Genomic DNA, 13,634 nt, shown 5'->3' with positions numbered 1-13,634 from the left:
CACAACTTACTAATCACATTATCAACGACATTCTTCCAATACCTCAATGATTCTACCTTTACTTTTTAAAACTCTCTTAGTTTTTTTACCATAACTTTTTTCAAATACTTCTAAATATTTTGAATTGTTAATCATTGTGACTTATAGTTTGGTTTCCAAAAATAAATGTGAAAGTCAGATGTAGACCGACCTTTTACACCTTTTTTGTTGGTGTGGGTGGTTCAAATTTCGGCGTCGCATTTGAAGAATCAGCTGCAGTAGTTGTTGCCATCACCTCCACCTCACTTATTGACAAAGGCCTTATCTTTTTGGAATTCCTATCAGTAGTGCTCGACGGAGTATGTTCCTTTTCCATGTAGGAAAGAATGGACAAAGTTGCATGTGTGTTATTTGAGCTGCCCCAAGATGACTTCCTTAGCTGAATTTGAAATAGTTTGTTCGACAACATCTCATGGACATGATTAACAGACAATGATTACCTCTGTAAATGTAAAGAGTCACGAGAAACTCTTTAGAACTAAGCATATATGCTAAACTGTTTCTGATCAAGATATATGGTGTTGTGACAATAGATGTGTAGAAGTAGCCAGCGGGAATGAGAGATCACCTTAGCGCAAATTATGTCAAATATGTCTTCCGCCGTCATGGAGAGTAATTTTTCTCCCAATTCACCAGAGATAGATGTTGTGGTGTAGCAGTACCATCAATAAGATCAATTTGAAAAATACACCTGAAATGATGGCAAGTTTAAAATTTGTGTATAATATACGCTATATTTTGTACAAACTATAATTTACAAGTAAAAAGTATAGTACCGAGGCACTAATGTTGTTTTCCGATTGCATTTTGGACATTCAAAATCCTTTCTATCCTTTGTGTGCTTCTTCTGTTTGCATCCTGAGCATTCAAGCACACAAAACTCTTGCAATTCATCTGATATGGCCATTTCTGCCTCAACATAGAAGAGTCCCATCTGTCGGAACATATCATATACATAATACGTGTTAAATTACTCATGAATAAATATAATTTGTTTTTATTATTTAGTGAAAGCTAGACAACCAGAAAATTAATAAGCATACTCTCAAATTATCAGCTTGAAGTATGACTTACAGAAGCAGGTAATGAAATTTTTGCAATAGAGATAACTTGTCGGCCGGCAAGAGTAACTACCATGGGAGGGACAGATGAGCTTGTTGAGGTTTTCTCTGACATACGACTTAACAACATTGTTTTTTTTTTCGTTTGCCCTATTGTTACAACAAATAATATGTTTAGTAGGTTCTTTAAATGCAAACTAAAGCTAGAGAATAATGATGAAATGTGAGTACCAGTTGATGAGTTCTACTGCATGTGGGTAATTAGGATCCACACGTATTGTGGAATTGAACCTAGTCTGCAGTGACAACCATGTATAATATAACGTTTTGTTATTATCTAAAATTATGTTGGTAAAAAGCTCAGCGCATCTGTACCTTGATAAGTAGAGATTCTTATACTCCTTCCAAGGATTACAATTAGATCTGCCTCTGTTGCCATTTTAGCTTCAATTTCATTTCCTTCTATTTCTCCGAAATTCTCCCATAGAGTGAGGAGAAATTGATTTTTCCTAAGAACATGAGGAGAAAAGACTAAGTACCATGATAACGACTAGATGATAACTATTGGTTTGTAGCTTCGGAAGCTTCAACTACAAAATGAGGAAAATAACTCTAGTAAGAGTAGGTGAGCTAAAGCGTCTAACTATAGCTATAGATATTCAGAAGACATATTTCACATAAGGAAGATAACAATATGGTTAGCTAACCTTCTTGAGGAGATAACGAAGAAGTGATGATTGTAAGAGCGCCATTACTATTTGATTGATGAAGGAGTTTTTGTCTTTTCGATTCAGCCCTTTTTTTCTCTTAGCTGGGATAAAATTAATTGCTCTTCAGTGACATCTGTGCATATCTAGTATGACAACGCAAATTTCTGTCAGAAGTTCTTTCTTGGACAGACACATTATGTCTATTTTCTTCCATTCCTGTTTTGAGTAGTTCATGATTTGTTAAATTAATTTATAACTTAGTGTAATCTGAAAAAAATACATAGAATTTACACAAAAAATGCAGACAATAGTAAATGACTGTATCAGGACAACCATTGGGATAAAATGACATACATTTGAGACATATCAATGTAGCATTCGGGAAAATAAGAATTAGAATGAAAATAATACAAACAGAATAGTGTAATTTGTTTTCTTAACAAGCACAATTGTTTAACTAATCACATTAATTTTGCGGAGTCAAAATCTTAAGCTAATTGTATCAGCCGCAGAGGACAGATTTTCATCAACACTTAGAAGCTAGATATCGGTAATCTTAAAATCTACCTACACCTAAATCAATGAAAGGGAAACAACTTTCAAGATAAGAAGCAAATTATCCTTAAATTGAAGGACATGCAGACCTAAATATATATCCAAAGAAAAATGAGAATAGCCACCATCATAGGCCTTTTCTCATTAGCTGGACAGATTAGGAAGAGAAATTGGGGAAAAGGGAGAAGAAAAACTTACTGTAGCTAATGAATGCACCAACATGGAAGAGAAATTTGAGGAGAAACAGAAATTAATGGAAATGAATATGGCAGATTGTTGATCAGAAAAAAGTCTCAGAGCAAATGTTGAGGAGAAATCGATGTACACAATAAAAGAGCTAAACTCGATACACAGCAAACGTACAGATCCCTAAAAGTACTAGTAAAATTACCCATGTGCCATTGTTCATCCGGTAGAAATCCCCTAAATTTAATGGTAAAATTACATAATTGTCCTTTTAAGTAAAGTAATATATATATATAATAAAACAAAGACACGTGGGGACTTAAAAGAAATTACACGCCAGGTTATAATTAATACTTATGTATTATTAATGCTAGTACAATATTTGTTTAATAAAGTGGACCCTAACATAATACAATTTAAATTACATTCGGAACAACTTTTTGGAGTTGTGTTCGTCCTTCACAACTCCCTCTTCTAAATAAGGGTAATATATATATATATAGATTATATTTGTGATAATCTTTATGTGATCTTAGTAAAGTTTTTGAAGATAATAATAATAACAAGTAATAAAGTCTTTTATAAACAAGAATATTTGCAATTTTTCTAACATATCAAATATTCACCGTGACAAGTTACAACTATGTATGTATGTACATTAGACTGACAGTGTCATTAGAGTTTATTAATTTTAGGGTTTGAAACTTTTAATAGAATAACAAAAGAAAAAAAATCTATTAAAAGAGTATAATATAGTAGTTTACAAAGGTATAGTTTATTAAGTAATTTTGAGAAAAATTTCCTTTTTTTAAAAAAAATTTCTTAAAAATAAGGAAAATGACCTCCCTAACAAAAGCAGAGAAAACATGCTATCAACATCAACGCCCCCAACGCCCAACCCTCACCCCTTAATCATCCCATCCTCAAACCCCCACCCCCACCCCATTCCATTCTCATAGTATATATTTTTCTATATTACATATAAATATTTTTGAGATAATATATTTTTGTTTATTTATCAGACATTATAAAATAAGTAAAACTCACTAATTTTTTCCATAAAACATTTTCTAAGAAATTAAAATATATTTCTTCATACCAAACGGCTGCTCAATTTTAAATTTTTAAAGTGATAATTATTTTAAAATATTGTTTTTAAGCTAAAGTAACTGTTAATTTGTGACCGATGCGATGTATGTACATACGTCTATTTTCATACTAATTATATTTGGTCTGCGTAAGCACACTTACGACATTGAAACGATCAAAAGTCATCTAACATGTTAAATATTTCTTCATTTTAATTTATATGTTTCTTTATTTTTTGTGTTTGTTTAAAAAAGAATATCGCGCTCCCATTCTTAAAAAAATAATTATTATTTGGACACCTATATAAATAATATGGCTATGACATATGGACGTGTGGTGAGTATCATGGTTTCTTCAAGAAACTTCCAAAGTGATTAACTTATCAACGTAATGCGTATTTGAGAACACATGTAGTTCAAAATTTGAATCGAAAAAATAGAAACATCATGTATTCAAATACTCATTTGAACCAACATGGGTTGTGGTGCACTAGTGGAAGTGTTTCACCCTTAACCAGAGGTCTCGGATTCAAGCCCTGGGTATGGAGAAAATCCTGTTGGGAGCATCACCCCCGAATGGGCCCTGCAGAGCGCAGTCCAGATTTAATTGAAGCTCCAATGTGGGCTCCGGACACCGGATGGGAAACCAAAAAAAAAAATTACTCATTTGAAACAACATATAGTTCAAATATCTAAATAAAATACCGACAAATATGAATGGTAAAAACAAAACATTGTTATACATAGTCATGGTGTTTCTTTCCATAACAACTATTTTTCAAAGATATGACCGAAAAGTGATCAGAGGTGAAAAATATGGACAAAAGTGCAAAGATACTAAGAAGTGATTGTTCTTCATTAATATTATATCACCAAGCATTATACAATTTGAATCAACACCAATCAACAAAGTAAAAGGATCCTGAGTTACAACGTAGAAAAACGAAAAATCGCGCACTCCCTCAACGTTAAAAGAACCAATTTAGGTAGTTACACTCGAAAACCAACATGGCGAAAACACCTCAATTTGCAAAATCTGGCAAATCAGGATTTTCCCAGGTTTACTCTATAATGCTTTAGTAAAATGGCTTCTCTTGTCTATTCATCAGTAACACATCCCTTGGATGCAGATTGCACATTTTTGATATACTGCAAGGAAAACAAAGTAGGTCGATATAACAATGTTTGCATTCAACATTGTTCCAATATCTGTCAAGTTTTGAACAATTACGTACCTTGTAGAGAACACCTCGATCAGCTTTATATGCAGGGGGAGTCCAATTCTTTCTACGTTGCTCCAACTCCTCGTCTGATAACTGCACGTCCATTTTCTTCTTCTGAATGTCGATTGTTATAATGTCTCCATTTTGAACAAGACCGATTGGACCTCCTTCCTGGTGAGGGTTTGAAATTGCACAATTCTTAATGACGATAAATCAAGATCATACAGATTTTTCTATGTTATTTTGAATGTTTATGTTCTAGGACTGTTATCACATACGGATATTTCTATAACATGTTTTTCTTAGAAGAAAATATGATATTTAACAAACTTAATAAATCAAAGGAAACTGCTTAAGTAATAATCACGTCTTCATAAGCACACTCAGACAGTGCAAAAAGCTGGACGCTGGAAAACAGACGAGAAACAGTTTAGCTACTAAAACTAGTGAATATCCTCTTATAGTGGACGGCATCTTTATTAAGCCATTTTTTAAAGATCATTCACATATCCAGAATCTTGAGGTGATTTACGAGTTCCAGACAGCTGCAAAAAATAGAGTAACACAAATGCTAGAATGGTCCACCGGACACCACAGTGAAAGTGATATGGTAAGATAAGGGGAGAGAAGAAAGTATGTATGATGTAAAAGAAGTAACAAGTTGAGAAAACGAGTGCTAATGCACCTGTGCTTCAGGACATATATGCCCAACGACATATCCATGAGAACCTCCAGAAAATCTTCCATCAGTAAGTAATGCAACATCCTAGTGGACAACACAAAAATAAGCATTCAGCAACAAGAACAACCAAACGCTACGAGTAAGGTCATGCAACAGTTTCAAAACGACATGCTAAAACAAATATATGATACAAGGAAGAAAAAAAGGGCTTAATACATGGTCAGCCCCTTAAACTTGTAAGTATATTTCATTTAGACACTCGAACTAAGTCATATTCCAATTGAACACCTCAACTCTTAATGAAGTATCAAATTAGACACTTTTGGTTCAAATTTCAGAGAAACTTACGCGTATTTTTCATTCGTCAATTAAATAGCTAAGCTAACCACATAAAATATGTCATCTCCTTTAATTATACACATCAACCTCAAGTAGAAAACGTCGGGGGTTTTACGGCTTATTGAGGTGAATGCATATAATCAAAAGGGATGAAATGTTTTTTGGTTAACTTAACTACCTAATAGATGAATGAGAACACCACTCAAAACATTTCAAAATTTGAACCGGAATTGTCTAATTGGAACACATTATTAGGAGTTGAGGTGTTCAATTGGAACAAGGCCACGGCTTAGTTCGAGTGACTAAATGGAATATTCGGGAAAGTTCAAGGGGCTGGATATGTATTAAGCCAAGAAAAATTATCACAATACATACCTTCCCAAGACCAGCGCCCATAATTGCACTTGTGGGTGTCAGCATTTCAGGCATTCCTGGTCCTCCCTTAGGCCCCTCTCCTCTAATGACTACAACTTTTCCCTGAAAGATGGTACACAGCAAATATGTCTAGACTATCCAACATCCAACACAACAGAACTGGCTCAAAAAATAGAGCTCAAACAATTGCAGCCAGTTACTAATCAACAAAAGGCAAGAATTAATAACTGACGATTTCAATGTTCTAGAAGAGAAATTCAGAGTGAAACCATACTTAAAAGATACTTTGCTACTAGGCAAATGAAATGGAATCCTATGGAGCCAACTGCGAGCTAAAACGGAAGAAATCAACAAAAGTAACAGACAGTGGGCATGATACTTCCACGAAATACCCACTTTACCTATCTGAAACTCCAATTAGATATTTAATTCCAGTAACTCATAAAATTAAAAAGAAGATACATATATACAGCAGCGATATAGGGCAGAGTGTAAGTCTATACAACAAGAAAAATGAACAAAGCAGAGATCCTACGTTTCTTCTTAGCTGCCTTATCAAAGACCTACTTATGTTTTAGATGTTTTGCATAAACACTGTGCTTGGGCGAGACCCATAAAGAAGACAAGGATATTGCCTCAAGAAATACATGAAAGAAAAGCAACAAGAGAGAGAGAGAGCATGGCTTATTTTCATAGTAGTAATAGGTTAACAGGAGCTTAGACGAAATACCCAAAGGTGAAAGGCTTTCAAGTATTGACATTCTGGCAACGTTTTAATCTTTAAAAATGCCCAGACAAGGGAATTTTTAAAATTTGTTCATCCAAGACAGGATCCATTGTTAGTAAATGCTTGCACCCTTTTGTCTACTAGGCTTCAAGAAATTTCAATATTTACTATTACTCTGAGCTATGAATGCTTCTTAGACATTGACGCTTTGGCACTCATATGGCCTCCTCACTCCATTCCCTGGTTTATCATAATAGCAGTAAAAGAAAGAAAGGAAGAAAGACATAGAAAGGGATTTTCGGCTTGCCTTAAAACTCAAAGGGTCTTCTGAGATAGCCGCAATCATAGCTTCCTCTCCTTCAAACACTAGAGCGGGGCCTGATGAACAAATTCCCATGATTGGTTCTATCTTCAAGAGGCAAACAGATAGTGTCCAAAGACACCAAATATTAAACTCCAAATAAGAACATACCTTTAAAGTACATCCCTTCTTTTCCAGTGATCTTTGCCACGCTGCCCTCTGGTGCAAGGTTTCCATATAATATCTGAATATGGCCTGTTTCTTTGATGGGGTTTGACAACGGCCTTATAATTTGCTAGAAGAAAAAGAAAGATGGACAAAACTGAGTATTTATCCCTAATTTCCATCAGGAGCAATAAACCTATAACAAAAATTAGTGCAACACATGGGAAGCAGTCATTGGTAGAGAGACCTACCTGACCTTCAGCTAAAGAAGGAAATAGCTTTGCATTTTCAGCCAGAGTCTTTCCCGTGACTACAAATCAAAGAGCAAGAGAAATGAGTTCCACCAATTTTAGAAGACGTATATAAGAGAATATCTACTAAGGTCATTAAACCAATACCAGTCATACAGTCTCCATCCAAATACCCAAGCTCCAACAGGTGGCGGATGACTGCAGGTGTACCTCCAATCTACACAACCAAGCTCATCAGAACAAAATAAACAGCAAGGGATGCCTATACAACCAAACTACAACTATGTTGGCACACATAGTATTGCACAAACCTTGTGCACATCCTCCATGACGTATTTTCCACTAGGCTTCAGATCTGCAATGAAAGGAACCTTATCGCTAACCTTCTGGAAGTCATCTAGAGTTAATTCCAGGCCAACAGATCTGTGAAGATACAAATCATGACTCACACACTCATCCAACAAATAAAGTGAACTCGGCGGAAAAATTGCTCACCTTGCAATAGCAATTAAATGTAGTACAGCATTTGTAGATCCACCAAGTGCCATGACCATCACCATTGCATTTCGAAGTGACCTTTTTGTGATGATATCTCGAGGCTTCAAGTCCATCTTCAACAATTCCAAAAGATATTTCCCCGCTAGGCGGCACTCATCCAACTTCAGTGGATCTTCAGCAGGTGTGGAAGAGCTTGTGTATTGGAAAGGAGATGACTAGAAGGACATATTAGCGATGAATCTTCATTCTTTTAAACAAAGTTTAACTGCATCACATTTTTCTACCTATAAGGCAGCGACATGCCCAATGTCTCAATAGCAGATGCCATGGTGTTTGCAGTATACATTCCACCACAAGCCCCCGCACCCGGACATGAATTACGAACTACATTCATCCTTTGCTCATCACTGACACCACCACTAACATACTCTCCATACACCTATAATTAAAATCAAAGCATGAAGAGGTAATCACCAACGTTCTTACAGAATTGAAGATCTGTGATTCAAAAATCTAAGACAAAAGGCTGCCTTTCAAGTTTAGCCTTCTCAAAATAAAAGATTTCAAGTCACAGAGCATGCTTCTATCATATAAGCCCATAACTACAACTACCAAATGACACGTCTGAAAGCTTAAAATTCTAAGAGGGGATTTCATAGGCTAGGAAATGCTTAAAAAAAAAATTATGACCTTATTGGGTAAGAATAGAAATAAAGTGGCTAAAAGAAGAATTGTAATCTAGTAAAGCTTTTTTACTCACCTCCTTAGTGAATTTGTGTGTAAATGCTTTACTTATCAAAGAAAAAATCATACAAAAAAATCCCATCCTTTAGACAACTTGAACTCACTTTACATAAGCTCCCTCTTGAATATTTTGGTGTTCCCCCATGTTTCCTCAAGTACTTGCATAGGCTAAGAGAACTTCAATCAAAACATGCTTTATCCTAATTTTAATGGTTTTATTTTCTAAAGACCATCCACTGATATGTTTTCACCACAAGCGCGCTTATTATTCTCCATGTGTCACAAAGTCCATTCAAAGCCCTACCTAAACAGAGGATTTTTATCACACTTCGAAGGCAAAATGGACAGAAGAATTGCTAAAGGAGGCAATAAGAAGAAATACCTGGAAGGCCGATATTATGTCGAATGTGTGCCCTTGAAAATGACCAGGCTGTATATTAGAGAAAAGGTAAAGGATCAATAATAATTTAAAAGCAAACAGAATAAGAGATCAACATGTAATGCAGCAAATGTCAAAATGTCATCTAGAGTTGTTTATGTCGCTTTTTATTTAGTATTATTTCTAGAAAGTTGGTTACCCTTACAATTAGGCAATTATGTAATTGATGTGTCTGTTTTTCATATTGAGTGATTTCCTCTACTATCTCACTTGCTCAGTACATCAAAGCATTAGATTTCAGATACTACACTGGTTCTCTTTCACCTTTCCTTTTTGATATTCCTCCCTGAAAGTTCAGTCTCCCTTTTTGTTTATTGCCCATGGTTATTCAACTTTACTTTTCTCAAAGAAATTTTGAAAGCGATAGCATGGTCCAAAGCAGCAGAAATTCAGAAGATAATATATATAATCTACAGGAAAAGAGGCTTTGGACGAACAAGAAAGAATCAGAGATGAATGTTACTATCTGACCTTAATGGTTCCACCATATATCATGATACTTGGCCTGTTTAATCTTCCCATCGCCATAATTGTACCTGGCATCTGCCAAATTACAACAATTATCACTTGAAGGAGATAGAGCATGCTGGAATTCATGTTTTTGCTTGCTCAAATTGCCAAAAAGAATCATCAAACTTTTATACAAAATCTTAAAATATACTAGTTCAAGAAATCTTACTACACGAGATTGCAAGTATGTACAAGGATAGACAGCAATATTATGAAAGTAAAACAGCAAATGTGTTGAATATACCAATAAAATTGCAAAGCTCACATCTTTTTCTCCACAATAATAGCATGCATCTTTTATTCAATAAATAAAAACTAATACCCCAATAAAACTTATTTGTGTCGACTTTCACACTCCACAATTGGATAAAAGAACTCACAATTCACCAAATATCAAGAACATCCAAAAACAAACAAAAAAGTACAGAAAATAGTGTCACAGATTCACTCACATGGTATGGACAAAATACACTTCCTAGAAGAATATACTTTAGAAAAGAGTTTTAAGCATTAACTGATAGCTAAAAATGGTCCCCTTTTTTTTCAAATTCTATTAAAAACTAAAAAAAAGCTCACATTTTCATCACATACAGGTATAGCAATATTCCTATAATACCACTGAGCAGACATGACAGTTTCATTACTATCAGCAATCAATCAAATCTCTTGACATTACGCCTACCTCTACGAGAGGATACTTTCAATAGACCCTCAACTTAAAATAAAGCATAAGCAAGCAGTAACAATAACGAAATAATGTGAAACAGAGAGCAGTCCGTAAAGAAATAAATCCATTTTTTTTTCAAATTCTATTAGAAAACTAAAAGCTCACATTTTTATTAAATCCAGGTATAGCAATATTCCCACTATGAGCAGACATGACAGTTTCATTACTACCAGCAATCAATCAAATCTCTTGACATTACGCCTACCTCTATGAGAGGATATTTTCAATAAACCCTCAACTTAAAATAAAGCATAAGCAAGCAATAACAATAACGAAATAATGTGAAATGGAGAGCAATACGCAACAAAATTAGTCCTTTTTTTTCAAATTCTATTAAAAAGCTAAAAGGAGGCTCACATTTTTATCACATCCAGGTATAGCAATATTCCCATCATACCACTGAGCAGACATAACAGTTTCAATACTATCCGCAATCAAATCTCTTGACTGCAAACTAAAACACATTCCTCTAGTCCCCATAGAAATAGCATCACTAACACCAATAGTATTAAACCTGAATCCCACCATATCAGCTTCTTGAACCCCTTCTTTAACAGCTTCAGCAAGTTTCAACAAATGCATATTACAAGTGTTTCCTTCATACCAAACAGATGAAATCCCAATTTGGGGTTTTTTCATATCATCATCAGATAATCCAACACCGTACAGAATCGCTTGTGAACCACCTTGGGACTTGGGTTCAGTAATCCGGCTGCTGAATTTGTTGAGTTTTTGAGATGGGGTTGTTGAGTTGGTAGTCTCCGGTGGTGCTCCGGCGGCTCGGATGGTGAGGGTGGGTGGGAGTCTACTGTAGTAGGGTCTACATTGGGTATTGAAAGATGGGATTTTGAGGGTGGTGGGGTGTAGAGGTGGGGAAAGCAAATTAGCTTGCATAATGGCTATGGAGAAAGGGGGTTATGGTGGGGTTTTAGAGGTGGTGGGAAGGGGGGGGGTGGGGGGGTTGAGGAAGATGAAGAAAGACAAAAATGGAGATTGTCAATACAAGAATACTGTATGTCTATATAATACTATATACTAAATTTTATGTTATTTTATTAAATTAGTGGCATGTTCATTGTTATTGGAATCTTGTTTATATTACCATAATAAGATGATTTTTAATTGTACAATAATGTTTTTTTTTTTATAAGAAAGTGACAAGTATTGTCTCTTTGTGTTTGGGTGGAGTCACTATAGTTTGGAGTAATAACTATAGCTAGTTGGTTGAATAATTAAACTTTCATGTGTTGAGCTCGAAATTTGTTTTTATTCAATATACTTTTCAAAAGAATAAAGCGGAACAGATGTTTCTCGCAAATAAACAATTATCCATAGTGAGAGAGATGATCTCTTGTAAGCTTCCTTTTCAGCCCTATCATTTCATTTGAACTGAATTACATCCATCCTCAAGGTAGGGTTCATTTTATAATAAGAGCCTGGTTGGGCTTTTATGGAGCTTGGGGCTGGAACATAGAGTTCGAAGACTAAGTTAGAGATTACTAGACGACTCATAGAGCAACACTCAACAAGGACGTTGAGACTGTTCGAATCCCAATTTATAAAAGAAAAAAAAAGAGTTATAATAGTTATTTAAAGATACAATACATATACATACACTCTTCAACGGATAGAAAACACTTTAATTTTGAGAATACACATATAAACATTTTAATTTGATCTCAACTGGCATCTAAACACTCCAACGGGATGCCGATAAAAATGTGAGCCTTTTTAGTAAGTTGGACTTTCAAAACAATAGAGGGGTGGCCTTATGAAACATGAAGTTGGTTAACCTGATTCACTAATTATAGCCTGCTTATCCCATATATTTATTTGGGCCGGCCCATCTATTTAGCCCAAAACATTCAATCATTTTAGGAGAAATTATCTAATTATATAAATATTTCTATTATATTTATTTAATATTTTTTATAGTTTGAAATAATTATATTTTAACTCACTAATTAACAATTGCATATCAGATTTCAAGTCAGATGCACTTAAATACATGTTTTTTGCTATCAGATGCACTAAAATAGGGAAAGAGGCGAGCGAGAACATGAGGGAGCAAAGCGAGATTTGTCTATGTATATCAGATACATGTGAATCAAACTAGATATTTGTATTTGGCGTGATCCGCATGTATTTGGGATACCAGATATGTAAGAGAGATAGGAGAGTGACAAGCTAGATGGGAGAATGGAGAGGGAGACGAACGAGATTTGTTTATATATTTTCAGATACATGTGAATTACACTAGATATATGTTTTTGGTGTGATTCGCATGTATTTGGGATACCAAATACGCAAGAGATATAGGAGAGTGGCGAGTGAGGCGAGAGAGATTTGTCTATGTATTTTCATATACATACGAATCCACTTGGATACAGTGTATCTAGAACAAATTACACCTAATTTTGACCACAAATATCCCGAAATACATGTATATAGACATATCTGAACGCAACAAATTCATAATATTACGAACTATTATGTATCTATGTAATTAACTCTTAAACTAGCGTGTATCTGTAACCAATACAGAATTAATAAAAAGTAATACGACCAAAAAATAATTGTTCAATAAGCACAACGTACTCCTAATTTATTTATTTAAGTGAGCTTACCACTAATACTTATTGTTTCCCATAGTTCTGTCTGCCATAGCTATATATTTAATTAATTAGATAATATATTGCTTGTGTATAAGCTAAAACGTAGCATATATAAAATCCAAATGTATACTATTTTACGATGATAGTAAGATGTGATCATTTTGAGAAAATTTACATGATTTTGAGTCTTCATGAAGACTTCTCCATAGTTATGTACTTATGTTGTTGTTTGCCCTATAAAAACTTCCAAACTTCAAATATCCTCGTTAAAAAAGTAGTTTGGTACACTAAAATTTCATTATAGGTGAGATTTGGGAAAAAATCGATCTTCATTAAATCTGTCAAATACATTTTTACCTTGTATTTGAGTGGTTTCTACACACTATTGATAAAACACCC

At 34.5% G+C, this 13,634-nt stretch overlaps 1 protein-coding gene and 1 pseudogene across 1 annotated transcript in view; both read right to left on the bottom strand.

Annotated features, from left to right (window-relative positions):
- The window catches only part of LOC125830853 (dihydroxy-acid dehydratase, chloroplastic), a 275,530-nt gene extending 263,978 nt beyond the window's left edge, over positions 1 to 11,552 (bottom strand). Inside the window, exons 1-14 of the mRNA XM_049510033.1 lie at positions 10,978 to 11,552; positions 9,855 to 9,926; positions 9,327 to 9,374; positions 8,485 to 8,639; positions 8,198 to 8,392; positions 8,014 to 8,125; positions 7,850 to 7,919; positions 7,703 to 7,761; positions 7,458 to 7,581; positions 7,293 to 7,363; positions 6,259 to 6,360; positions 5,548 to 5,628; positions 4,875 to 5,033; positions 4,720 to 4,788 (exon numbers count right to left, since the gene is read on the bottom strand). Of these exons, the coding sequence (XP_049365990.1) occupies positions 4,738 to 4,788; positions 4,875 to 5,033; positions 5,548 to 5,628; positions 6,259 to 6,360; positions 7,293 to 7,363; positions 7,458 to 7,581; positions 7,703 to 7,761; positions 7,850 to 7,919; positions 8,014 to 8,125; positions 8,198 to 8,392; positions 8,485 to 8,639; positions 9,327 to 9,374; positions 9,855 to 9,926; positions 10,978 to 11,514 (1,836 nt within the window). The 5' untranslated portion in view covers positions 11,515 to 11,552 and the 3' untranslated portion in view covers positions 4,720 to 4,737. The remainder of the gene's footprint in view (positions 1 to 4,719; positions 4,789 to 4,874; positions 5,034 to 5,547; positions 5,629 to 6,258; positions 6,361 to 7,292; positions 7,364 to 7,457; positions 7,582 to 7,702; positions 7,762 to 7,849; positions 7,920 to 8,013; positions 8,126 to 8,197; positions 8,393 to 8,484; positions 8,640 to 9,326; positions 9,375 to 9,854; positions 9,927 to 10,977) is intronic.
- LOC125830884 (uncharacterized) lies at positions 194 to 1,176 on the bottom strand (annotated as a pseudogene).
- Positions 11,553 to 13,634: the final 2,082 nt, after the last annotated feature.

This window comes from Solanum verrucosum, unplaced genomic scaffold (genome assembly GCF_900185275.1).
Source record: "Solanum verrucosum unplaced genomic scaffold, falcon-dt-bn FXZP01000049.1, whole genome shotgun sequence".
NCBI lineage: Eukaryota > Viridiplantae > Streptophyta > Magnoliopsida > Solanales > Solanaceae > Solanum > Solanum verrucosum.
This window is presented reverse-complemented; position numbering and strand designations above follow the sequence as displayed.